This window comes from Lathyrus oleraceus, chromosome 5, assembly GCF_024323335.1.
Source record: "Lathyrus oleraceus cultivar Zhongwan6 chromosome 5, CAAS_Psat_ZW6_1.0, whole genome shotgun sequence".
Classification (NCBI taxonomy): Eukaryota; Viridiplantae; Streptophyta; class Magnoliopsida; order Fabales; family Fabaceae; genus Lathyrus; species Lathyrus oleraceus.
In genome coordinates this window covers 239,269,514-239,294,556 of record NC_066583.1, presented here as the reverse complement: position 1 = coordinate 239,294,556, position 25,043 = coordinate 239,269,514, and the positions used below count along the sequence as shown (strand labels likewise).

General features: G+C 34.5%; 2 protein-coding genes across 3 annotated transcripts in view; one reads left to right on the top strand and one right to left on the bottom strand.

Moving 5' to 3' along the window:
• Positions 1 to 21,213, top strand: part of LOC127083358 (zinc transporter 8) — a 97,606-nt gene extending 76,393 nt beyond the window's left edge. The window contains exons 1-3 of one of the 2 annotated variants that reach the window (XM_051023666.1): positions 18,194 to 19,100; positions 19,441 to 19,590; positions 20,519 to 21,213. In XM_051023666.1, coding sequence (XP_050879623.1) covers positions 18,492 to 19,100; positions 19,441 to 19,590; positions 20,519 to 20,824 — 1,065 coding nt within the window. In that variant the 5' untranslated portion in view covers positions 18,194 to 18,491 and the 3' untranslated portion in view covers positions 20,825 to 21,213. Of the gene's footprint in view, positions 1 to 18,193; positions 19,101 to 19,440; positions 19,591 to 20,518 lie in introns of those variants that run through there. The other variant, XM_051023664.1, reaches the window with a different exon arrangement.
• Positions 8,295 to 9,476, bottom strand: LOC127083361 (protein MAIN-LIKE 2-like). Its single transcript, XM_051023669.1, has 2 exons — positions 9,392 to 9,476; positions 8,295 to 9,307 (listed from the first exon to the last, which is right to left on the bottom strand). Exons 1-2 carry the CDS (start codon positions 9,464 to 9,466, stop codon positions 8,888 to 8,890), a joined length of 495 nt encoding a protein of 164 aa, XP_050879626.1. The 5' UTR covers positions 9,467 to 9,476; the 3' UTR covers positions 8,295 to 8,887.
• Positions 21,214 to 25,043: the final 3,830 nt, after the last annotated feature.

Here is a 25,043-nt window from a genome sequence, read left to right as displayed (position 1 = left end):
GCTGTCCAAGATTGTTGGAAGCAAGAGAGTTGAGTTTGAGAGGATTGTTCTCATATCAACTTGGTGAATCACAAGAGGTTGTTCTTGGTGATTGTGTCTGTCGTATACAAGTCATAACAGATAGTGAAATCTCTTTCATGTTGAAAGAGGACTGGAGTACTCTCGATTTGTGAGGGGAACCAGGATATTTCTTCGTGTTATTTATCTTTCCGTACTTTACCGTTCATCGCTTAACATAACCAGAAAAGAAAGAACAAAGTTTTTCATAAACCGGAAAAAGTGTTCAAAGATCCTAATTCACCCCCCCCCCCCCCCCCCACCCCTCTTAGGCGCTACTCAACTAACAAAATATTAGATAATAGATTTTAGAACCTTTTACAATTTTAATTGGGTTTTTTAAAAATTAGAATTCTTAGAACATTTGATTTTTAGAATTGAAGTTAGATTAGAAATTTGCATAATTAGATAATTAGGCCCAATGTAGTTTTGATTAAAGGTTGTTTATTAGAAACTTTTTTAATTAATACTTTTTTGCACATAATGACTATTTTACCCTTAGGACTTAGAATCCTGATTTTTGTATGTTCCCTTAGTTTAGGGCTCTGTTTTGATTTTATTTAGGTGAGTAAGTCAATGTGATATTATTGTACATAATTCAACTTATTTTAATCCTGCCGATTAGTGTTGATCAATGGTCACTTTGGTCAACCAAATCCTTTGCAACTGTGTTGTAAGCCCCTAGCCTATTTCAAGTGATCAAAAGACCCTTGATCACTTGATATGGCAAGTTCATTACGCTCAAGCTATTGTGGATACACTAAATCTCAGGAGCTCAAGACCTCAAGGTTCAAATACAATATCAAGACTTCAAGTCAACATTGATCAAGCGTAGCTAGCAAGGTGGACTACTTCTCAAGCACTGCAAAGGTATCAACACTTGTGGATCATAATTCAAAGTGTGCGGCACGAGCCTTAAGAAATAGATAAGGAATGAGAATGGAGAATTCCTACCCCCATTCTGAATATCTTTGGGTATGGGGTGAATGACCCAGTCGCTCATCGTATTCGCCTCTACTCATAGACTTTAGCACAATTCAAATAAGATGATTGGCAAGTATCTTTTCACAAAGCATTAGTGCAATAAGCAAAAGACTACACCAACAACTCATCAATCATAACTCAAAGAGTGTGGCACGAGCCTTAAGCAATAAAGAAGGAATGAGATTGGAGCTTTCCTACACTCATTCTGGATATCTTTGGGTGTGGGACATTTGGCTCGTGGCTCATCGTATTCACCTCTATTCATAGACTTTAGCACAATTTTAATTACATGATTTTCGAGTCTTCTTCTACAACAAATGACACAACATTAACATAAAGGACATCATGCTAGCAACTTATTAGTTTTGATTCGAGTTACGTGCTATAAGGCTTAAGAAACAAAGAATGATGAGAGTGGAGAATTCCTATCCTTGTCTAGAATATCCTTGGGTATGGGACGAATGACCCAATTGCTCAAGGTATTCGCCTTTGTTCATAGAATTTAATGCAATTTGAATCACACAATTGATAACTCTTCTTCTTCAAGCAAGTATAAATTTTTCAACACCCTAATAGTGGAACATCTTTTGCTATTGGAAACTTGCGGTTGTATACCCTATTCTAATCCATTCTTTGCCTTATAAGGTGTTAAACCTTGGCACATTCTTTTCCTTGTAAGGTGATAAACCTTAGCACTTTCTTTGGCTTGTAAGGTGTTAAACCTTGGCACATTCTTTGCCTTGTAAAGTGTTAAACCTTGGCATATGATTTTCCTTGTAAGGTGTTGAACCTTGGCTATCCAATCCAGTGCTTCTCCTTAAGAGTCGTGAACTTTGGCATTTGTTTCTCTTTGCCTTGTGAGGTGTTAAACCTTGGCTATTCAATTCAGCTCTTTGCCCTGAGAGTCATGGACTCTAGCATATGTTCTCTTTACCTTGTGAGGTGTTAAATCTTGGTTATTCAATTCAATTCTCAGCCTTGAGAGTCATAGAATCTGGCACATCTATTTCTCTTTACCTTGTGAGGTGTTAAACCTTGGCTATTGAACATTGTTCTTTGCCTTAAGAGTCATGGACTCTGGTATATGTCTCTCTTTGCCTTGTGAGGTGCTAAAGCTTGATTATTTAATTCAGTTCTTTGCCCTGGAAGTCATGGACTCTGGCATATGTTCTCTTTACCTTGAAAGGTGTTAAACCTTGGTTATTCAATCCAATTCTCATCTCTGAGAGTCTTGGACTCTAGCACTTGATTCTATTTGCCCTGCAGGTGGTAAACCTTGGCAATTCAATTCCTTGACATCATCGGTTATAAACTTTGGTATTAATACCTTACCTTGAAGGTGATAAATCTTGGAACTCCTTTTTAATCCTTGAAGGGTATTGAACCCTGACAAATCAATCTCGTTCCCTTTTGTTTCAACCGTAGTGGGCTGAACTACGATTGCTCTGATTTTCTCATTGCACGATGAGAATACGTAGGCACGAGAGTTCGAATCCTCCGCGAGCATACTTATTTATTATTCTTCCTTCCTCCTTAGGGCACAATTCATATCTTTCATGATCCGTTATCTACCTTCGATCATAAACCGTTCACCTAGTGACATACTGTTTCTTTGACACCAAAATACAGTTTTCTTTGGAATTCCATATACACCCTTTTAGGACGATGTAGCGGGAGTCCGCATTTGTGCCTAGAGTTGTTTGGATTATCCCCAGACATTTAATTCTTCTTTTTTCAGCTCAACCATACAGTGATACAATATTTGGACTATACCTATTCAGTCCGCATTTGTAACTATACCTATTCAGTCACCGTTACCAAATCATTTGATTCTGTGACTTTAGTCACTTCATTCCATTCATCTCCATGATGCACTCATATTAGACCTTCATTCACTTCATGTGATATACCCTTGTCTTTGAGCCAAATACATTATACTTTTGTGCTCCATCTTGTATCCCTTTGTAAATCAAGAGTTGTTTGGCTTGTACCCAAACACCTAATTCATTCTTTTTTCTTTTGTTCCGATACAGTGACACTGTGTTGTAGACCCTCACTTGTTGGTTCATACCAGTTTACTTTTGGGGTTCATATTTCAGCCTATTTTAGAGTTCAAAACACTATCCTTTGGTTCATATCATACTGTTATCACAACTTCTTTTCATCTTACACCACTAGTTCTTTGAACTACGGAGCTCTGAATTCCTCATTGCACTATAAGGATACGTAGGTATGAGGGCCCCAATCCTCACCGAGCACTTTATCTATTTCTTTCCTTTTCCCCATTCTTTTGTGAGTAATCTTTAGATATCACACTTATTCGAGCGAGAATAATCAAAATGGTTCCCATGGAGTACCATGGATGTTTGGAGTGCTAATACCTTCCCCTTGCATAACCGACTTCATTACCCAACATATCTCTTTCCCCCAGGTTTTATCGATGTTTTCCCTTTTCTTCGAGAATAAATAAAGTTTGATGGCGACTCTGTTGTATGTTCGAGCATGCGATACGTTCGGGTATATTTCCGCTAGCTTCAGTAGGAAGTTTCCATCTCTAATTTTTCTTCTTTTACTTATTCCGTAACTTGCAGTTCCTCTTGTTTCACCCTACAAGTTATGCACGTTGTTTTTTCGAGTTCTAGGTTGATTGGTATCAGCGTCGACTCAGTACCTTGGATAAACAAACAAGCAATACCTTAGTAACACCACATCAAACAGAAGAAAATAAAAGTAGAAATACCATAATATTTGCCTTGTTGAAATTATCAACAATCCTCAACAACGACACCAAAAACTTGATGGGCAATTCTAGCAAGTGTACTAATCTAATTGAAGTAATAAATAAAATTTGTCTCCACAAGGATTGTGAATTTTAACAAGGTAATTATCGTGCAAATTAAAGTAAGTAACAAAGGAGAAGGGGTTCAGAGTTATTTCAGTACAAAAATATAACGAGAAAATAATGAGATAAGATTCAATTATTAAAAGTGTTTAGGTGTCTCTTTCGACTCCCTTACTTGTTCATGTTGAGGAAATGTGTATTAATAAACTTTCTAAGATTGTTAGAGTCTTACGACGAAACAACAAGTCCACTGCACCCAATTCCTTGATGTACAACTCACAAATCTAAACAATAATCCCATAATTCCTTAGGCCAATTTAGAGTTAACTTAGGCATTCTAAGTTCGTTAATTCAAAAGCCACGACTTATAATTACCTATTCCTAGTTAATTACTAAGTTTAATAATTTCCCTTAATCATATATATAGGCTAACACACAGAAATCGCTACTCATCTAATATCAGTTCATGCATTCATCAACAAAAAACTATTAAGATTAAGAATAATTAAATGATAACAATAACCTAAAAGAGTCAATTAATCTCAAACAAACTTATGTTCCAATAAAGTACCCGAATGTTTGTCTCAAAGAGACCAAATCTAGAGTAATCTAGCCACCCATAGTGAATTTAATAATTATCATGAGTATAGATGTAAAGCACATGAAAATCAAGGATGATGAAGGTTTTCAGTGGCTTTCCTACCTTCACAAATTGTCACTTTAGCACTCCTAGTTGTCACTTTCTCTATCAAATTTGGAATCCTAAAAAAGTAGCCAATAATATCTATTTAAAGTTGTAAAGCATGTTAGGAATTTTGCAGCATCCCGCTACTATGAGACTTGCATTGCGTCACGAAGGGATGCATCGCATGCACGTGAAATCCAGGGGACAAAGTTAATTTTTTTTCTCTTTTTCTTCACATATTTTCTAAGTCCCAATTATTCCACTCTTTGTAGTTTTTGCTCCATTCTTCACTTTATGGCATAACTTTTTCCCATTATTCAATGCTTTCATCTGAATTTGCTCGTAAAAACCACATAATGGTGGATCTCATCAAAGACGTTAACCGAAGATGGCAACAATCGTTAGCTAGTTCCACCAAAAGAGGAAGTAGACCCTCAAAGAGTACATTAATAGATACATGAAGGTGGTTGTTAAAGTAAGATGAGAAAACGATGACCTAAATTGTTTGATCTTTAAGAAAATATTAAGGCGAACAATATGCTTTGGGAGAATTTAGATTTTATCCGTGTGGGAAGCATGATTAGCCCCATCACCCGAGCTCAACCACACATCAACAACTAGGAAAGACTACTAACATAAGATGTCAAAAGAAACAAGAACTCAGAGAGTGGTGTGCCTGAGAAGCATGGGGATAACAGACATCATGAGGATGGAGACATAAACATGTACAAAGGGTTCTATGGTAGGTTTTATGACTACACACCTAAATACTTTGAGAGGAATAATTCTACAAGAGTATCCTAACATCGTGTTCAAAGGGGTCTGAGTAAAGTATCCCCATCCCGTGAATGAGTTTGCATGAAATTCCAAGTTTAAATCATGCATATTCCCCAAGATCCATGAACACAACATTGATGAGAGTGTTCATTTGAAGGGAGTACTAATTAAATATTCCAAAGATGGTGGAAGGAAAGATGATTACAAGATATTCACATTCACCATCTTTTGCCCATTTACCAGTTTTCTTATACATGATCTTAATAGTTATCCAGTGAATCATTTGCATTTCACACTTCATTTAGCTTATGTGAAAATAAGAGAGTCCAAATGACCTTGAAATAGATGCTTCAAAATAGACTGAACAAATATGAGTCTTTAATAATTAGACGAATGATTTTGAGGATCAATTTCATCACCTTTGTCCTCTATACCAAGAACTTCCAAAAAGTCATAACTAGTAAAGCTGACCAATTTTCCTTTGTATCCGCAAACTAACTCATTTCCTTGACTATATTTCTTCACACTATAGTAGAAGGCCCTTACATGTCCAGTATTGTAAGGAACACTTAAGGCCATACATTTTTGAAGATTACGATTCTCAAAAACATCCAAAAAATTAATCAGCAAAGTGTTGGCATCCTTATTTGTGATGTAATACTCTAGGGAAGTATTTTTTTAAAGAGCACACCCTAAAAATTTGATAATCATCGGCATGAATCAGGTTGGTCACCTTGTGCATAACCACAAAATTTTTTGGAGCAAAAGATGTAGAAGAAGGAATGATTGGACGAGTAGGATTAAAAGAGGGTTCACCTTTTAGAAAAAATATATTCAATTTGACTCGATTCAAGAGTTTTTGTGGTTCGAATCACTGACCCAAAATATTTCTTAATTCGAACCAAGACTGATAGTGACTCGAATCACCATCACCAAAATTAAAAAAAAATTATATTTTTTAATGAAATTTTAAATGCCTAATAAACTTTCAATGAAAAAATTATTTTGATGAAAAGAAGAGTCTTAACGTAAATTAAAATAATGAAAATAATTTTTTTGATGTAGATGAAAAATAATTTTGATGAGATGAAAAATGATGAATGACCATGTTGTAATGATATGACATGCACGTGTAACATAATCAAATGATCACACAAAGTAAAATAAATGATAATACATGATCAAAGTATTAGACACATTCATAATTAAGATAATTCAAACACGGTGATAAAGAGATTGAGGAATTGAAACAATCATACCATTTGAGTTGATATATTGTGTAATTTATTGCACAAGTAAATGTTAGTATACAACAAAACTTATATAACAAATGAAAATATATGATCAAATATGATTGGATATGTCTTCCTTCACTTGTCTTAAGGATCCACTAACAAGGAGCTGGTGTCCTATTTGTGATTCTCACAAATTTATGTTCCAGATATCAATGAAGTAACACAAGCACCCAATTAGAGTTAGGTCTTTAAGGATTAGTAAGAAGATATTTTGGTACCCATGTCATGACACTACTCAAAACTCTAACATCCCTCATGTGACATTGGGGTGGTTTTTTTACCCAAATAACCCACTTTTTCAAGAAAATTCCCAAAATACCCCTGGTTTCAAAAAAAAATCCCAAAATACCCCACTTTTAGGAGGAGTCTCCAATTGAATTGGCGACTCCTCTTAAAACTTGAACGGAGGCGCCAATTGGATTGGCTAAGGCAGGTGCCCTAGCCAATCCAATTGGCGCCTATGTGTAGGTTTTAAGAGGAGTCTCCAATTCGATTGGAGACTCCTTCATAAAAGCCTCAAATGACAACACCTTCAACATGAAAGTTGTAGATCTTTTCAGGAAAATGAATTTGGACTTAAATTTTGCATCATTTGGATTTTTTATGAGAAAGTTATGGGCACTTGAAGTTGGACTTTTTCACATTTCAATGGATTTGGTCCAAAGTGACCTATAATATTTTGTATTATCACATATGTTTCTTTTAGAATTATGAAATTTTGTCCAACATAACAATTGAAGTAGACACTTTAAAATTTCCAATGCACTTGGTCCCACCTCAAAATCATAAAAATGAGTGAGTTAGGTCCTTGGGAAGTTGACCCAAAATTAGGGTTTTAGTCAAAACATGTGTATGTGAATTTTGCCAAAATGGACCAACTTCAAGCCCTTCTGTTTGAATGATAAAAGCCTCAAATGACAAAACCTTCAATATAAACGTTGTATATCTTTTCAAGACAATGAATTTGGACTTAAATTTTGCATCATTTGGATTTTTTATGAGAAAGTTATGGGCACTTGAAGTTGGACTTTTTCACATTTCAATGGCTTTGGTCCCAAGTGACCTGTAATGTTTTGTATTATCACATGTGTTTCTTTTAGAATTATGAAAATTTGTCCAACATAACAATTGAAGTAGACATCTTAAAATTTCCAATTCACTTGGTCCCACCTTAAAATCATAAAAAATGAGTGAGTTAGGTCCTTGGGAAGTTGACCCAAAATTAGGGTTTTAGTCAAAACATGTGTATGTGAATTTTGCCAAAATGGACCAACTTCAAGCCCTTCTGTTTGAATGATAAAAGCCTCAAATGACAAAACCTTCAACATAAAAGTTTCAGATCTTTTCAAGACAATGAATTTGGACTTGAATTTTGCATCATTTGGATTTTTTATGAGAATGTTATGGGCACTTGAAGTTGGACTTTTTCATATTTCAATGGCTTTGGTCCAAAGTGACCTATAATGTTTTAGTATTACTGCATGTGACCTATTATTCAATTGGAGACTCCTCCTAAAATGCATTTTTTGTGTTTTATGGTATAAGTGAAAGATAAATTTGATATAATACGACTTGATATTAATAAAGTTTGAAGTTTACACAAAGAAACCTAATGGTGATGACCGGGATCACCTAACCGACCTTCGGTCCCCCATCCCCTAGCTACCCTAACCCTTGGCCCTAACCCACGTTGACAATTCTGCACCGGTGTTTGTTCATCTGAGGGGCCAAGAGCGTCACTACCAACTACAGGAGAAGGTCCGTTGAGGTATTCAGACAACTCAGCATAGTCTTCAGTATGCAATGATGGTGTACCGCCGTAGCTGAGCTCATGACCCATGCTAGAGAAGTTGGGATGTGGTTGACTCATGGATGGGCGATCGGGACGGTTGAAGGGAGACATGGGTGTGAATGATGCGTTTAGGAAAGGTTGGAAAGGTTGTTGGGGTGTTTGGTAGAGATAGGGTTGTGGGATGTTTGGGCTTCTTGGCTACGGTAGGAGGAGGGGCGGTTGGTGTTTTGGCTAAGGCGACTTTGGTAGGGTGATGGTGTGGGTGCGAAGCGATGTTGGGTCTCAGGTTGATGGTCAATTTGTTGGTGGTGGTATGGGGTATGTTCTTGGTATTGGGGTTGGGTGAATGACATGTTTTGGTTGTATGTTTGTGTGTTTGTGGAACGGAAAGTTTGACGGATAGGGGGTTGTGAGTAACCGGGCTGAGAATGTTGTTGGGGGTTAGATGTTGATCTTTATTGTGTGTAACTTGCCTGGCGTGGGTCGTAGAGGTACATATCTTCGGCGATGAATTGAAAACCAACCGATCTGTACCAAGCCATATAAGTACGAGTTGGTTTTACCTCATTTGGCATGACTGCGTCAGTTAAGACATGGTCATGACGGTGCTTCCACTTGCGACACTCCGATCTTGCAAAGTTTTGCCAAGGGTTGAAGTTCCATTGGTCGTTCACTTTACGCATATGCCATTCTCCTAGGCTAGCTGGGGGATCTGGGATATTCTGGACCATACTGAACTGCAGCTTCATACGATCGGTGTTGTGCATCTCCACAGTTGTGAACCGTATTATCGGTGTGCATGTTGTCCATACGGCTGCGTCTTCAGCGTTGACCTCATGGTCATGATCCAGATTAAGGTATGGACGCCAAATGAACTGAAATGTTAAAGAAGATAGGATTATAATGAATGTAGAAAAAGTTAACATAATATAATGAAATAATTAAGTTATTTTGCTTACGTCTGTCGGTCGAAGGTGATCCAACAGGTTGCGATACTGAGTAATACAGTGTCTCGGACATCTGTTGTAACTCATATCACGTTCCGACCATCTACACCAAAAAGTTAAAAAAAATTAGTTTGAGGTAATAAACTTTAAGGAAGTAAGTAAAGATATAGCAATTTAAACAACTTACTTTTGTGCATATGGAAAAGTAAAAGGGTTGTTATTGACCGGTGCTAGAGACGGTAGTCTTGACCAACCCCATGCTTGTAGCAAAACAGCACATCCAGAAAACGTAGATGTGTCTTTGTGGGAGTTTTTGCACAACGAGCTATAGAGATAGGCTAGACAAGCAGATCCCCAACTGTAACTTCCTATTCTATCTACATGTCTAAGTAGAGGTAAGTACATAATATGCATGCTAGAACCACTACCTTCGGGAAATAAAAAGGATCCTATTAACAACATAATGTAACACCTAGTTTTTATTATTCGAGCATCTTCGGTAGAATGCTCATCTAAGTATAAACTATTATAATATGACTTTAGGCGTGAGAGTAGTATACCTTGACCTCTAGCATTATCATCTAACAAATCAGTGTCTAAGAGCTCCATGCAAATTGAATTTGCATAGTTGGTCTTACCATTAACAGCCTTGCCTTCAATTGGTAGTCCTAAAAGCATGTAGACGTCTTCTAACGTCACGGTACACTCACCGGTTGGGAACCAAAATGTGTGTGTCTCTGGCCTCCATCTTTCGCATAAGGCTAGAATGAACTTGTTATCTATAGACCAAGACATAATCTTGCTAATATGACCAAAACCGGCGAGTTCAACATAAGGTTGAATCATCGAGTCCATATGGACATATTCGTGGACCCGAGTTCGAAACCTTGATACATCCTATAATAGAAAGAATAAAACACTTCATTAAGTTGGTATGTCAAAATAAAATGGGGTTGCTGAAGATGAAAGATAAAAAGTTAACAAAAGAAAAAACTTACATATGTTGCGATGTTTGCAACGGTTCCTCTATGTGCTTCGCCCATTGTGAGTAAAGACATTTTGTTGGGGAGTTGGTGTAGATGAAACTAGAAGATGTTGTTGAAGATGAAATTGTAAAAGAAGTATTGTAGAGGAAGTAGTGAGAGTGATGGTGTGGAAGAAATGTTGAAGGAGTGGATGTATTTATAGGCAAATGGATGGGAGCATGAAAATTTGTGTTTGCATGGTGTCTCCACATGAATTGGAGACCATGTACAAGCCTTAAGAGAGGTCGCCATTCAAATTGGCGCCTCCATAGGGACATGCATGCAAGGCTAGGTCTGAATGCTTGGTTTCGAGGTCTGAATGCATGGTGTCTCCACATGAATTGGCGACCATGTACAAGGAATAAGTGGAGGCGCCAATCCATTTGGAGTGTGTGTCTGCATGTCTGACACGTGGCTGTCTTGTCTCCTGCATGCTGAACAAGTCACTTGTTGATGGCTTGCATGGTTGACACATCATCTCTGACTATCTTACATGTCCGACACATGGCTGTCTTGTCTCCTGCATGCTAAAGAGTCACTTCTTGATAGCTTGCATGGTTGACACATCATCTCAGACTATCTTGCATGACTGACACATCATCTCTGACTATCTTACATGTCCGACACGTGGTTGTCTTGTCTCCTGCATGCTCAAGAGTCACTTCTTGATAGCTTGCATGGTTGACACATCATCTCAGACTATCTTGCATGACTGACACATCATCTTAGACTATCTTACATGTCCGACACGTGGTTGTCTTGTCTCCTGCATGTTGAAGAGTCACTTCTTGATAGCTTGCATGGTTGACACATCATCTCAGACTATCTTGCATGACTGACACATTATCTCAGACTATCTTACATGTCTGACACGTCATCTCAGACTAGCTTGCATGTCCGACACATCATCTCAGAACTAGCTAGCATGTGAGACACTGATACCATCTATTTAAGTGTCTTACTATCAACATCCAAGACACTTCACTCACATTCATCTGCAGTAAGAAAATAGTTTTCATCTCGACAATGTCATCTTCATCATTATACAGTGTCAACGTTCACTGCAACGGTGAAACTTTCGAGTCTGAGCTACATGGTTTTTGTTTTCGAAACACTGATACCATTAGAATCACGATCAAGAGAAATGCAACCTTTTTGCATTTGAAAAAAAGAATACAATCCTTTATAGGATCGGGTATTGTGTCAAAGATCACATATCAAAATCCAATATTTTTTTAGAATGGTCAATGCAAGTATTTCCCCCTTAAGGTACGAGACGATGAAGATGTTGAATACATGTTTGTTAGTCATGAACATTCAGGCTGCAACTGTATCGAGTTGTACATTACTCTACAACCATGTATTCCATCTCAACTGTCTCAACTAACCGATCAGGATGAAGCTGGTGAAGATGATGCACATTAGTCAGATGAACTCAACCCAGAAGCAGAAGCAGAAGTCGACGTTGTTGATGAAGAAGAAGAGGAGACCGAGATACAGGTTGATCACATGCTGAACAATGACGATGAAGATGATGATCAACCACCACCAATACCTCCTAGTCATGTCTATAATCCGCCTCAACATATGACAAATATGGATCTTCACGACGATGAAACATCTAACAGTGTCTTCTGTAATCCGTATCCGAGATCAAAAGGTGAATTAAAGGTGGGAGACATGTTTCGTACCAAAGAAGAATGTGTTCTGGCAATCAAAAAATTCCACATGAACAACTCTGCTGACTTTACAGTGAAACGCACTGATTCTAGAAGGTATGTTATCGAATGTCGTAACATGCTTTGTAAGTTTTGTTTGGCTGCGTTTTATAAGAAGAAAAACGACTCTTGGGAGATCACTTCAATAGACCCACCGCACAGTTGCATTGCAACTAACGTTGAACAAGATCACCGTAAACTAAGCGCAACTTTGATATGTCAAGACATTCTACCATTGGTAAATAAAGACCCATCAGTGAAGGTGAGTATAATTATATCCCATATCAGAACAACATATAATTATACTCCATCTTACAAGAAAGCCTGGATTGCGAGGACAAAGGCTGTTGAACAGGTTTTCGGCAACTGGGAGGATTCATTCAAGGAATTGCCACGGTTTTTATGGGCACTAAAAACATATGTCCCAGGAACTGTGGCAATTATGGAGACAGTGCCAACAATGATGCCAGACGGAACCTGTGCTACAGGTAATAGAATATTTCACCGTCTCTTTTGGGCATTTGACCCGTGCATCAAAGGTTTCGCATTCTGCAAACCTATTATTCAAATTGATGGCACTTGGTTATACGGAAAATACAAGGGTACTTTGCTCATGGCGGTTGCACAAGACGGTAACAACAATGCCTTTCCCATTGCCTTTGCTCTTGTTGAAGGTGAAACGGCTGGTGGATGGGGTTTCTTTCTTCGACATCTCAGAAAGCATGTGGCTCCACAAGCCAATCTCTGTTTGATTTCTGATAGACATGCTGCCATTGAGAGTGCCTACAACAACCATGACAACGGATGGCATGATCCTCCTTCTACACATGTCTACTGTATCAGACACATTGCACAAAACTTCATGCGTGCTATAAAAGATAAGAATCTTCGCAAGAAGGTGGTGAATGCTGGGTATGCTTTAACTCAACCGTCATTTCAATATTATCGTGATGAAATTAGACTGTCTAATGAAGATGCAGGGAGATGGATAAATAACATACCAGTAGAGCAGTGGACAAGGGCATTTGACGGTGGTTGTCGATGGGGCCACATGACAACAAACATTGTGGAATGCATGAACGGGGTTTTCAAAGGAATTCGAAATCTGCCGATAACCGCCTTGGTAAGATCAACCTATTATAGGTTGGCTTTTATGTTCGCAACCAGAGGTGAAAGATGGAGTGTAGTGTTAATGTCCGGGCAAGTATTCAGTGAGTGTTGCATGAAGGTCATGAAAGAGGAGAGCATCAAAGCTACCACACACGCTGTAACAGTCTTTGACCGTCATAGACAAAATTTCAGCGTCCAGGAAACAATGGGCAACAACGAGGGGAGACCAAATTTAGCCTACGCTGTTAGACTAAACAGAAGTTGGTGCGATTGTGGAAAATTCCAGGCCTTCCGCATACCTTGCTCCCATGTCATTGCAGCATGCGCTTATACTCGTCAAGACGCTTACAACCATTTATCTGATGTGTACAAGGCCAACACCATCATGAATGTATATACTCAAAGCTTCTCAGTACTACCAATGGAGGATTACTGGCCTCCATATGAAGGAGATATTGTTTGGCACAATGACGAGATGCGTAGAAAGAAGAAAGGAAGGCCAAACAGCACACGTATCAGAACAGAGATGGATTCCACAGATAAAATGATAAGATTATATAGTATCTGTCGTCAACCAGGACACAACAAAAACAACTGTCCCAATCGAGGAGCATCATATAGGTCTTAAGCTTTTTGTAACATTGTATTTCTGTAACATTCAATCATTATATATCATTAAGTTCTTGTTACAACAAGTTTCACAACAAACATCAGTACAAAACATCTAAAAACATAAATATTTCTAACTGATTACAACAATCAAATTGATGTCGTCTCGACCGAACATCATTTCCCTAGCATCCTTATCAGTCTTCATTCACACCCAACCAAAGATATTGTCAAGTCTCTCAATACTTCTGATTTTTTCCCCTTCTGGTATTTTCCCATCTAACCATCGAACCAGCTCCCTCTTCAGTTGATCGAACGTGGTGATGTTCCAAAACAGCATCAGCATTTGAGGTTTGTCTCTCGCATAAATCACCTTACCGTATCGGCGGAGAACACCAAACATGATAGCCAAATGATTATATGAGCTGTGAAACAATTGGTCACACAACACATCTATTTATAAGACAAAAAAGGCATTTTAGGAGGAGTCTCCAATTGAATTGGCGACTCCTCTTAAAACCTACACATAGGCGCCAATTGGATTGGCTAGGGCACCTGCCCTAGCCAATCCAATTAGCGCCTCCATTCAAGTTTTAAGAGGAGTCACCATATGAACAACTTTCATGTTCATCAAAAATTGATTTCAAGCTTTTAAGGTCATCATCCATTCCAAAACATTATAGGTCATTTTGACTGAAACCCTAATTTTGGGTCAACTTCCCAAGGACATAACTCCTTCATCTTTCATGATTTTGAGGTGAAACTAAATACATTGGAAAGATTAAGATGTCTACTTCAAATGTTATGTTGATAAAAATTTCAAAATCTCAAAAGAAACACATGTGATAATACAAAACATTATAGGTCACTTTGGACCAAATCCATTGAAATGTGAAAAAGTCCAACTTCAAGTGCCCATAACTTTCTCATAGAAAATCCAAATGATGCAAAATTTAAGTCCAAATTCATTGTCTTGAAAATATATACAACTTTCATGTTGAAGATTTTGTCATTTGAGGCTTTTTTGAAGGAGTCGCCAATTGAATTGGAGACTCCTCTTAAAACCTACACATAGGCGCCAATCCAATTGGCGCCTCCATTCAAGTTTTAAGAAGAATCGCCAATTAAATTGGAGACTCCTCCTAAAAGTAGGGTATTTTGGAAATTTTTTTTGAAACCGGGGGTATTTTGGGAATTTCCTTAAAAAACTGGGTTATTTTTGTAAAAAAACCCATTGGGGTCTTATATGATCTTTTTAACAATAATAATGGCAAATAACTTTAGAAGAAATATTCTTTCTATTTTTCCTAGTGACATAAACATATTTCTTGTTAGGTTTTCTAAAACTTTTTTCTTTATCACTTGACTCATATAAGTAATACTAGGTTATTTGTAGATATGTGTTAGTTGTCCTTTCAAGTTATCTATTTCAAGTTTTAAATTAGTACAAGTATCACACTTAACTACAACTATCTTTTCTTCTAAAGTATTAGGGATACTCAACTGATCATTAACAAGAAATGCTTACCCTCTTTCAAGGATTTTTAAAACACTTTTAAGTTTTAAGACTTCTCCATCAAGTTTAAAAATTATTTTCTTTTGGAGATAAATTTTCTTAAAAGCGTTTGAAGCTTTAACATGCATTTCTTGAAAAGCTTCATACAACTCATTCAAGAGGGTAAATAATATAATTCAAGATCATTTACTTCCAAGTCTCTTCGCTTATGTCGCACCATCAAACAAAGATTAACTACTTTTCATCTAAACTTGTATTGGAAGATGATAATCCTTCATCTTCCTCTCAAGCAATGTATGCTCTACGCCTTTGCCTTGACTCTTGGACACGTGGAGTTGTTGCTTGCTTTTGCGCTTTGTCAAACTTGGACACTCGTATTTGTAGTGTTCGAATTTACCACATTCGAAACAAGTAGGTCGCTTGCCTTTCTTCCTTCTTTTTATCTTCTCATTTTCTTGGTGTATATTTTCTGAATTTCACTAAGTTCTTATCTGAAAGCTTTAAATTGTTTATCTTTACGTATTTGTTGTAGTGTCTTACATACGAACCCGTTTTTTCATCTTTTTTTAAAAAATATTCATTGTTACTATCTTCATCATCGTCTACCTTGATCTTGGTAGCAGAGACAGAGCTACCTACAATACTATGTAGGCCTATGCCCCCACTTGGATTGAAAACAAATTCTAATGTACACATACCACATAGTAATACCACATAGTAATGATAATATTTATAATCTATGTATATTGCATTAGAGCATTGGATAGTTATTTTATTTCAAGATATACTAAAAATAGTCTATTAAATGATATATAAAAACTCTTAATATTTTATTTCAAGTTATTGCTTGATATTTTTATATCATCTGTATGAAAGTATATATTTAGAATTAAACAAAAATTTATGATATATGAACTATTAATTTATTTGTGAAGATAAAATATGTTGTATATTTATAAATAAAAAATAAGAAAAATGATAGTTTATAATTTATAGCTGATGGCTGATGATTAATAATTGATAAATTAATTGAAGTATTTGATAAAATTATCAGTCAATTAGCTGATAAATATAAAATAATAAAATTGTTTGATATTTTTACATTTAATATATAATTATTTTATTTTAAATTAAAATAAATTATAAAGGATAAAACTCAATTTTAATTAAAATAATAAGGATAAAAGTGAAAGAAAAACTATAAACTATAAGCTAAACCGCTATTTAAAATAGCATATGAAAAATAAGTTATATGGTAGTAAAATAAGCTCTAAACTCATAATAATAATAATAAATTATTATTCAAAAAATCTTTTATTGTCATGAGTTTATAAACTATAAACTCGAAAATATATCATGTCAAATATAGTCTAATATTTTTAAAATATTTAAAACCATAAAAAAAATATTTATTGATAAATAATATATTATACTTTTAGTATAAATTTTGCTCCCATAGTTTAAAAGTTCTGATTTCGTCCCTGTTTGGTAGTCGAGTTCTTCAAGTAGAGGCTTTTCTTTTTTCTCTTTAATCTTCACTTTTTTTTCCAGATTTATTTCACTTGCTTCAAATCTTTTTAAATCGTGTTCATATTCGGTAATCTTTTAAATAAAGTAGATATGTCTAGTGATTAATATTATTTGATTAATCTTTTATGATTAATATTATTTGATTAACCTTTTAAATCGTGTTCACTTTTGATTGTCATTTCCTTCACGTAGACCTTAATCATTTGTTAGCAGAATCTGGATTAGATAAAATCTTTTTCAAATTTTCCAACTTCTTGATTATATGAGAGAATCTCATATGCATGGAAGTTACACTTTTACTGAATTCTATACGGAATAGTTCATATTCAACGTCCTAATTTTAGATTGTTTTATGTCTTTAGTTTTCTCACAGAAAATTTAAAGAACATCTCACATTATCTTAATTATTTTACAATATAAAATCAAAACGTATATATTAATGCTCAAAGTAGAAATTAATATATTTCTTGATTTCAAATTATAGATACTTTCTTTAATTCATCAATCTTTAAGGGATTTATTAATAGAAATGCCATCAACAATATATTTTGAACTAAAAGACCCTTCTTTATACTTTTTTAAGACAAAACATGTATTTTCATTTTCTCTTTTCTAAAATCATTTAAAATAATAGAATTATCAAACAATATTTATTTTAATATATTTACATATAAATAAATAAAAAAGAAAAACACAACTAAACAAACCCTAATTATCTTTCTGCCAGCACAGCAGCAACATAATGGCACAACTGTCAGGCTGCTTATCATTACGTGGAGTGATTAAGTAATCAACGACTTACGAATCGAAAGTGAACCATATTTGCAAGTAATTCAAATATTCCTCATTATCATATTATTATAGAGAGACCTTCTCATTCCCTAAACTCAGCCTGTGGAATCAGATTGAGAGATATTGTGTTGAACCACGAGTTTGAGTTTTCTGTAATTCCAAACTCAGTAATAAATCTCATCCTTATAAATCTCATGTTATAAATTGAAGGATATAACTCAATATAAATCTTTTAATACTTTATTTCCAATCTATATAAGATTTGAGATTTTTCTAATAACTTCTATAATTATTTTAATAATAATAATAATAATAATAATAATAATAGATATTTGATAGGAAGTGTTGACTTTGGAAGCGGTTGACGGTGACTTTGATTTGTATTTTTTATTTATTTATATTAGATTTTGTGGTATACGTTTTCTAAAGAAAAAAAATTATGTCATTTTGCACACCGAAGAAGAAGTTTCGACATTATATCAACAAGTTCCCCCTTGGTAAGTTGACTTGTCTTTACTTAAAACAATTAAAAACTACTCTTTAACTCATACTTCCCATAGTATGTCGACATTATTACAACATTATGAGTCTAATACAATAATCAACAAGTCAATGCAGCAAATTCCATTGTAGTTGCCGTCATTAACCTCTGAATCTTCTTATATTCATATTCACACTCTATTAACCAAAACCTTAAAAAAAATATAACTTATAGTTGTTGTTATATATGTTGTATCGAATCACTAGTTCCATGCATAAACATTCTTTCAGTTCATCTATCTCTCCCGTATGCTTTTAGTTTCTAACCAATAATGGGATTCAAAATAAATATCCAAGTCTTTGTTTTTTCTATCTTCATTTTTCTCATAATCCCAACTCTAATAGCGGCCGAATGCACATGCGATGAAGAAGATGGAGATAGAAACAAATCCAAAGCTCTTCGTTACAAGATAGCAGCTTTATCATCAATCATGGTTGCAAGTGCAATTGGTGTTTGTATACCACTTCTTGGAAAAGTGATACCTGCTTTAAGCCCGGAAAAAGATATATTTTTTATCATCAAAGCCTTTGCTGCTGGTGTGATATTATCAACCGGTTTCATCCATGTGCTTCCTGATGCTTTTGAGAATCTCACTTCGCCATGTTTGAAGGAACATCCTTCGGGTGATTTTCCGTTTACTGGTTTTGTGGCTATGTGCACTGCAATGGGAACTCTAATGGTTGATACATATGCCACTGCTTATTTTCAAAACCAGAATTCTAAAAAAACACCGACACAAGTCGAAAATCATGAGTCAACAGCAGATGAAGAGCATGAAGAGCATGTGCATGTTCATACTCATGCCTCACATGGTCATGCACATGGCCATATTTCTTCGGATACATCATCAGAACTTCTTCGTCATAGGGTTGTATCACAGGTAATAATTGTACAAACTTAACTATTTTAAGGATCTATAATGCATAGGATTTAATTATATCTCATTATGCTGATATTTATGTATCAGCATGTTTGATGTGTGTGTAAAATTCTTTAACATGCATATATAATAATTAAAGCCTAATAATTCATTCAATTTTTATTTTATGTTATAGCAAAAGAACATTTTGTCAAGATCATTTATCAAATTCAATGGTTAATATTTAATTCTATTATCTCTTATTTAATTCTGTTATCTCTTATTTTACAAATCCTCATACTTCTACATCTCATTTATATTTCTCATATATTTTGAATAAATTGTTTTGATTTCGTTATAGGTATTGGAGTTGGGAATTATTGTTCATTCGGTTATAATAGGAATTTCACTGGGTGCTTCAGAGAGTCCTAAAACCATAAAACCACTAGTAGGTGCATTGACTTTTCATCAGTTCTTCGAAGGCATGGGACTTGGAAGTTGTATAACTCAGGTACTGTATATATTTATTATGTATTTGAAATTCATCATTTAAAGCGTAAATAAATGTTTAAGTGTAATGTTGCGAGTTCAAATCTTCATTTGATATTTATTCACAAATAATAACTAAACTCTGTCAATAAACCCGTATTAAAAATGATTTAGTTCGTATAAGTTCATATCAAAGTAGTTGAGAGCCTACATGGGGTCATTTGTTAGGTTGGTGTGAAACATAAAACAAGTAAGGATAAGACACTATGAGATATGACTTTTTCAAACTTTGTTTTCTTTAGGAAGATTCTTATATATAAGTACCGTAAACTTTTCATCAAAATGATTAAGACATTTTAAGATTAGTACTTATTTGACATATGCATTTGTACTTATTTGACATATGCATTTGTCAGGGTTACCCTGCTTAACCCTGGTTTGTTATAACATATTTTCAAAACATGACAATCTCCACTATTTTATATTCAAAGATAAATTATGTTTGGAACTTTTTATTATTTTCTCTTAATACTCATTTATTCTTATTTATAAAGAAAGTTGATATTTTAAATTTTATTGAAAAATTAATGTATTTGATCCTTTATGCATTCTATATATATTGATTTTTCAATAAATTTAAAAAATATCTTTTTTTTATAAATAAGACCAGAGATAATATCTTTTTTATTTTGTTTGTAACATATCATATTTGTAACATATCATATTTTAGTCGAGAGTGTTGATCGATCATATAGAAAAAAAATCTATTTTCGAAAAAAATTTATTTATTTTTGAAAAAGAAATAGTTTAAAAGAATTATTAGAAAACAAAATTGATTCTTACAAATTATGTGTTAATTATATTTTAAAAACTGTGCACCTTAATTGAATGTAAGCAAGAAAAGATTAAAGTTGTACATTATTGACTTGTTGTAATTGCAACAATTGCAGGCAAATTTCAAGAATCTATCGATTACTGTCATGGGATTGTTCTTTGCTTTAACAACTCCAGTTGGAATTGGAATTGGCATAGGGATCAGTAGTGTTTATGATGAGAACAGTCCAACAGCCCTTATAGTTGAAGGAATCTTCAATGCAGCTTCAGCTGGGATCTTAATCTATATGGCACTTGTAGATCTTCTTGCTGCTGATTTTATGAATCCAAGGATGCAAAAAAGTGGTACTCTTCGATTAGGCTGTAATATATCACTTCTTTTAGGAGCTGGTGCCATGTCTCTTATAGCTAAATGGGCTTGAGTGTTTACTTAATTTTTTATTTGGTTTTTCATTTAAGTCATTTATGATTTCCGAATTTATATGGGAAGATCCTACGACCCATATTGATTGGAATTAAGTATTAAAAGAATTTATATAAAGGATTTTTTCTCATCATATAAAATGATTTTGTAAATCTAAATTAGGTCAAATTCAAATGAATTATTTGGGAGTTGATTGATGTGTTATTTTGGACCACATTATGGTGTTTATGGGGTTGAAATGTCTCTTTAATGAGTGGTGTGTAGACCATCTACGATGTATGTATTCCAAGGGTATAGTCCCTTTGACTAGATGGGGGAGAGCTTTGGTTCTTTGATATCTTATGTTTATTTATTTTTAATAACAAAGCAATATCCTTTATTCTCTTATCTTAGTATACTTCATTTCTTTTGTTTGTTAAAAAAATATTTATTCATTAAACGATAGTATTTTGTTCAGGATAATATATATTATACTTGTTTTTTTTAAATCATGTTATATTTAGTAAATAATACAATCACATTTATTAAAAAAAAAATCATTTAGAATAAGACTTTGTTTTTTGTTTTCATAAAAAAAGATTTTTAAGAAAATGTAAAAAAAATTAATTAATTATTGGTTATGGAAAAAAAGAGGAGAGAGTATATTAATGTTTATAATTAGTTTTAGCTTAAAAAAAATAAAGATTGATTTTTTCTTAACGTTCTGCGCCGACCACTAACTCAAAAGGAGGATGTCTAATCATCAATCTTGACCACTCCACTAAAGTATCGAAGGTAGAATGCAACCTTACTCTCGAGCTTCACACTGAATCCACGTCAGACGTTGATGCTTACCGTTAAATGTCATCAGACAGTCTCTCGCATTCCACGTCGAAATGATAGTGAAAATCCAATTTTTTTTTAAAAATAAATAAAGGGAACGTCCATAAACACCACTTATATATAAAGCATCTCACATGAGACCTGAGGTATTCTCTCCCTCACCCATAACTCAATCTACTTTTCATTCTCTTACTAACTTGGATGTTGAAGTATTAACATTGCACATCCACTCCTCAGTCGTCGTACTGAAGATCCACTTTGTCGCATTAAGAATATATTCCACCATTTCACCAAGCATTTCCAATTCCCTAGTGGAACACGAATGCCATTTGTGGGAAATCGACTTCTAATTCTTGAGAATTTTTTTCTTATCCAAAGTCACGAATCACAACAACAACTGCGCTTAAACAAAAAGATGATTATCGATCCGACTGTAGAAAACGTCATAGCTCCTCTGGAATCCATATTGTCTCCTACCTTCATTGTAGATTCAATTGGTATTAGATCTTCCACGAATTCACTCAAATAATCATGAACACTAAAAAAAAGCATTGACCTGATCTAAGGTTTTAAGACCAAGAAAAGGTGGATGAAACTCCTAATGCGGCACTTCCACTAGTTGTAACTATCGTTATAGCCAACTACCCTGTATCAGGAATCCTCATCGACTATGGAAGTTCATGCAACCTGATGTGCCTCTGAGTCTTCATGAGATTAGGACTGTGTGTAACACTCCAATTTTATTAATTATTTTATTTTTAATTATTTATGGTTTATTTTATTTTATTAATTATAATTGTGTGTAATTTATTTAGTTATTATGGTTTAACTAAATAAATAAGTGTTGGAAGGGGTGTGGTTAGCATTGTTGAGTGTAGGGAGAAAACTAGATTAAATCTAGAATACTATGTCTCTATGTCGATGACCTGTTGATAATATGAAGTTGCAAAAAGAAGAACGAAGATTTCAAACATGACCTAAGTGAGGAGTTTGAAATGTCCGACTTGGGAAATCTCTCATATTTCCTTGGTATTGAATTCTACAAGAGTGGTAGAGGTTTGATGATGCACCAAAGAAGATATGTAGGCGAAATACTCAAGAGATTTGAGATGCAAGATTGCAACCCAACTTCGACTCCAGCTGAGCCCAAATTGCAACTGTCGAAAGACATAGATGAAGATGATGTTGATCCAATGCATTATATAAGACTCATTGGATCACTTTGATACCTTTGTCACACAAGGCCTGATCTAGCATACAATATAGGTATGATGAGTAGATTCGTGCAGAAGGCAAAGGTATCTTACCTAGCAGCGACGAAGAGGATACTAAGGTATCTGAAAGGAACTCTCGACTATGGCATTTTGTATCCTGCAGCTGGTGAAAGAAAAGAATGCAAGCTAATGGGATACACCGGCTCGAGTTGGTGTAGTGATGTCGTGGATAGAAAATCCACAGTTGGTTATGTGTTTATGTTAGGTGGTGCATCATTTGCTTGGAGTTTGAGAAAGGATCCAGTAGTGGCACTGTCGTCGTGTGAAGCAGAGTACATAGCTACTTCTCTTTGTGCATGTCAAGCAAAACGGATGGTGAATCTGGTCGAAGAGATTACAAGGAAGAATCATGGAGCAATTACCATGAAGATCGACAACATGTCCGCCATCAATATGGCGAAGAATCCGATAACACATGGACGAAGCAAGCACATCGAAACGAGGTTCCACTATCTCCGAGAGCATGTAGCAGAAGCGAAGCTGAACTTGGAACACTGCAGAACTGAGAATTAGATTGCAGATATCATGACGAAAGGAGTATAGGTCGAAGTGTTTAAGAAGTTAAGATCTATGATGAATGTAGATAGCTTAGACACAATGAATTAGGTGGTGTGTTGAATTATAATTCCTTGTGTCGAAGTAGGTAGTGCTCGACAGAAACAAGGATGTGTCGAAACATGTAGTGTGCGGCGAGTTGTATTAGATGTTGAATTGTCGAAGCAGGTTGCTTGACACAAGATTTCGACTTAGACCAAAATAGGTATTTTGGGCCTTTGTAATTTTTTGGGCTTTAGCTCAGGGAGCAAGCTAGCTCAATTATAAATAGAGGGGATAACCCCTATTTTTATAATAATTTTGTAACAATCTTGTAATCACTTGCAATTACAAAATTAACAAGATTTTCCACAGACGGTGGACAGAGAGAGTATGCAGAAATCATCTTCTTCCCCAATTTCCGTCAAACCCTAATCTTCTTTCTTATTCAATTTTCTTTTCTTATTTTCATCATCATTATTCAATTTTCTTTTCTTATTTTCATCATCATTCTGCAATGATACAATCTTGCAACCAAGGTTGGTTGATTCACTCGAGTGAAGAGTGAAGAACAAGTGGAAATTTGATCGGTTGATTAAATTGTGTTCATCAAGATTAACTTGGAATTACTCAAAGTTTTGAGTTTAATTCCAACATCGTTAACATGTTAAATGATTTTCGATTGATGTTAAATTTTATAGACATGATCTATATGATAATAGTTTTTAATCCAACGGTGTATTTTGTTATACTAATATGCGGTAAAGAATTATCAGATGTGTCATGTTATTAAGTTTGACATATTGATGTAATTTGATTATATATATATATATATATATATATATATATATATATATATATATATATATATATATATTGGAAATTTGATCGGTTGATTGAATCTTGTTCATCAAGATTAACTCGGAATTACTCAAAGTTTTGAGTTTAATTCCAACATCGTTAACATGTTAAATGATTGTTTCGATTGATATTAAATTTTATAGACATGATCTATATGATAATAGTTTTTAATCCAACAGTGTATTTTGTTATACTAATATGCGGTAAAGAATTATCAGATGTGTCATGTTATTAAGTTTGACATATTTATGTAATTTGATTATTATATATATATATATATATATATATATATATATATATATATAATTTTGATTTATACAAGTTAAATTTGTAAATAATTTTGACTAAGATGACTTTAGTTTATAAGCTGACTAAGCTGTAAAAAAAATCAAAAGAAATATCATCATTTATCATTCTTTTCAATGAAAATAAATATCGTCATTCAGTAGTAAGTGTTGTCATAATAACATAAATTTTCCTTATGCTAATTGACTTTTCATATTTAAACACAAACTTTTCAATTATTAGTCTTATATATGGACATATTAACACACTTTTACTCTAATACTGTAAGATAAAATCCATTATGTTGTCGTAATTTTGCGCTAATTATGATCTTTCCAAACCCTAACATTCACTTATCCTAACTATATAAAATCATTTTATCACTTGTTCAATATACACACACTCTTCATCTACCTAGTTTTTATTCTTGTTGTTATTTAA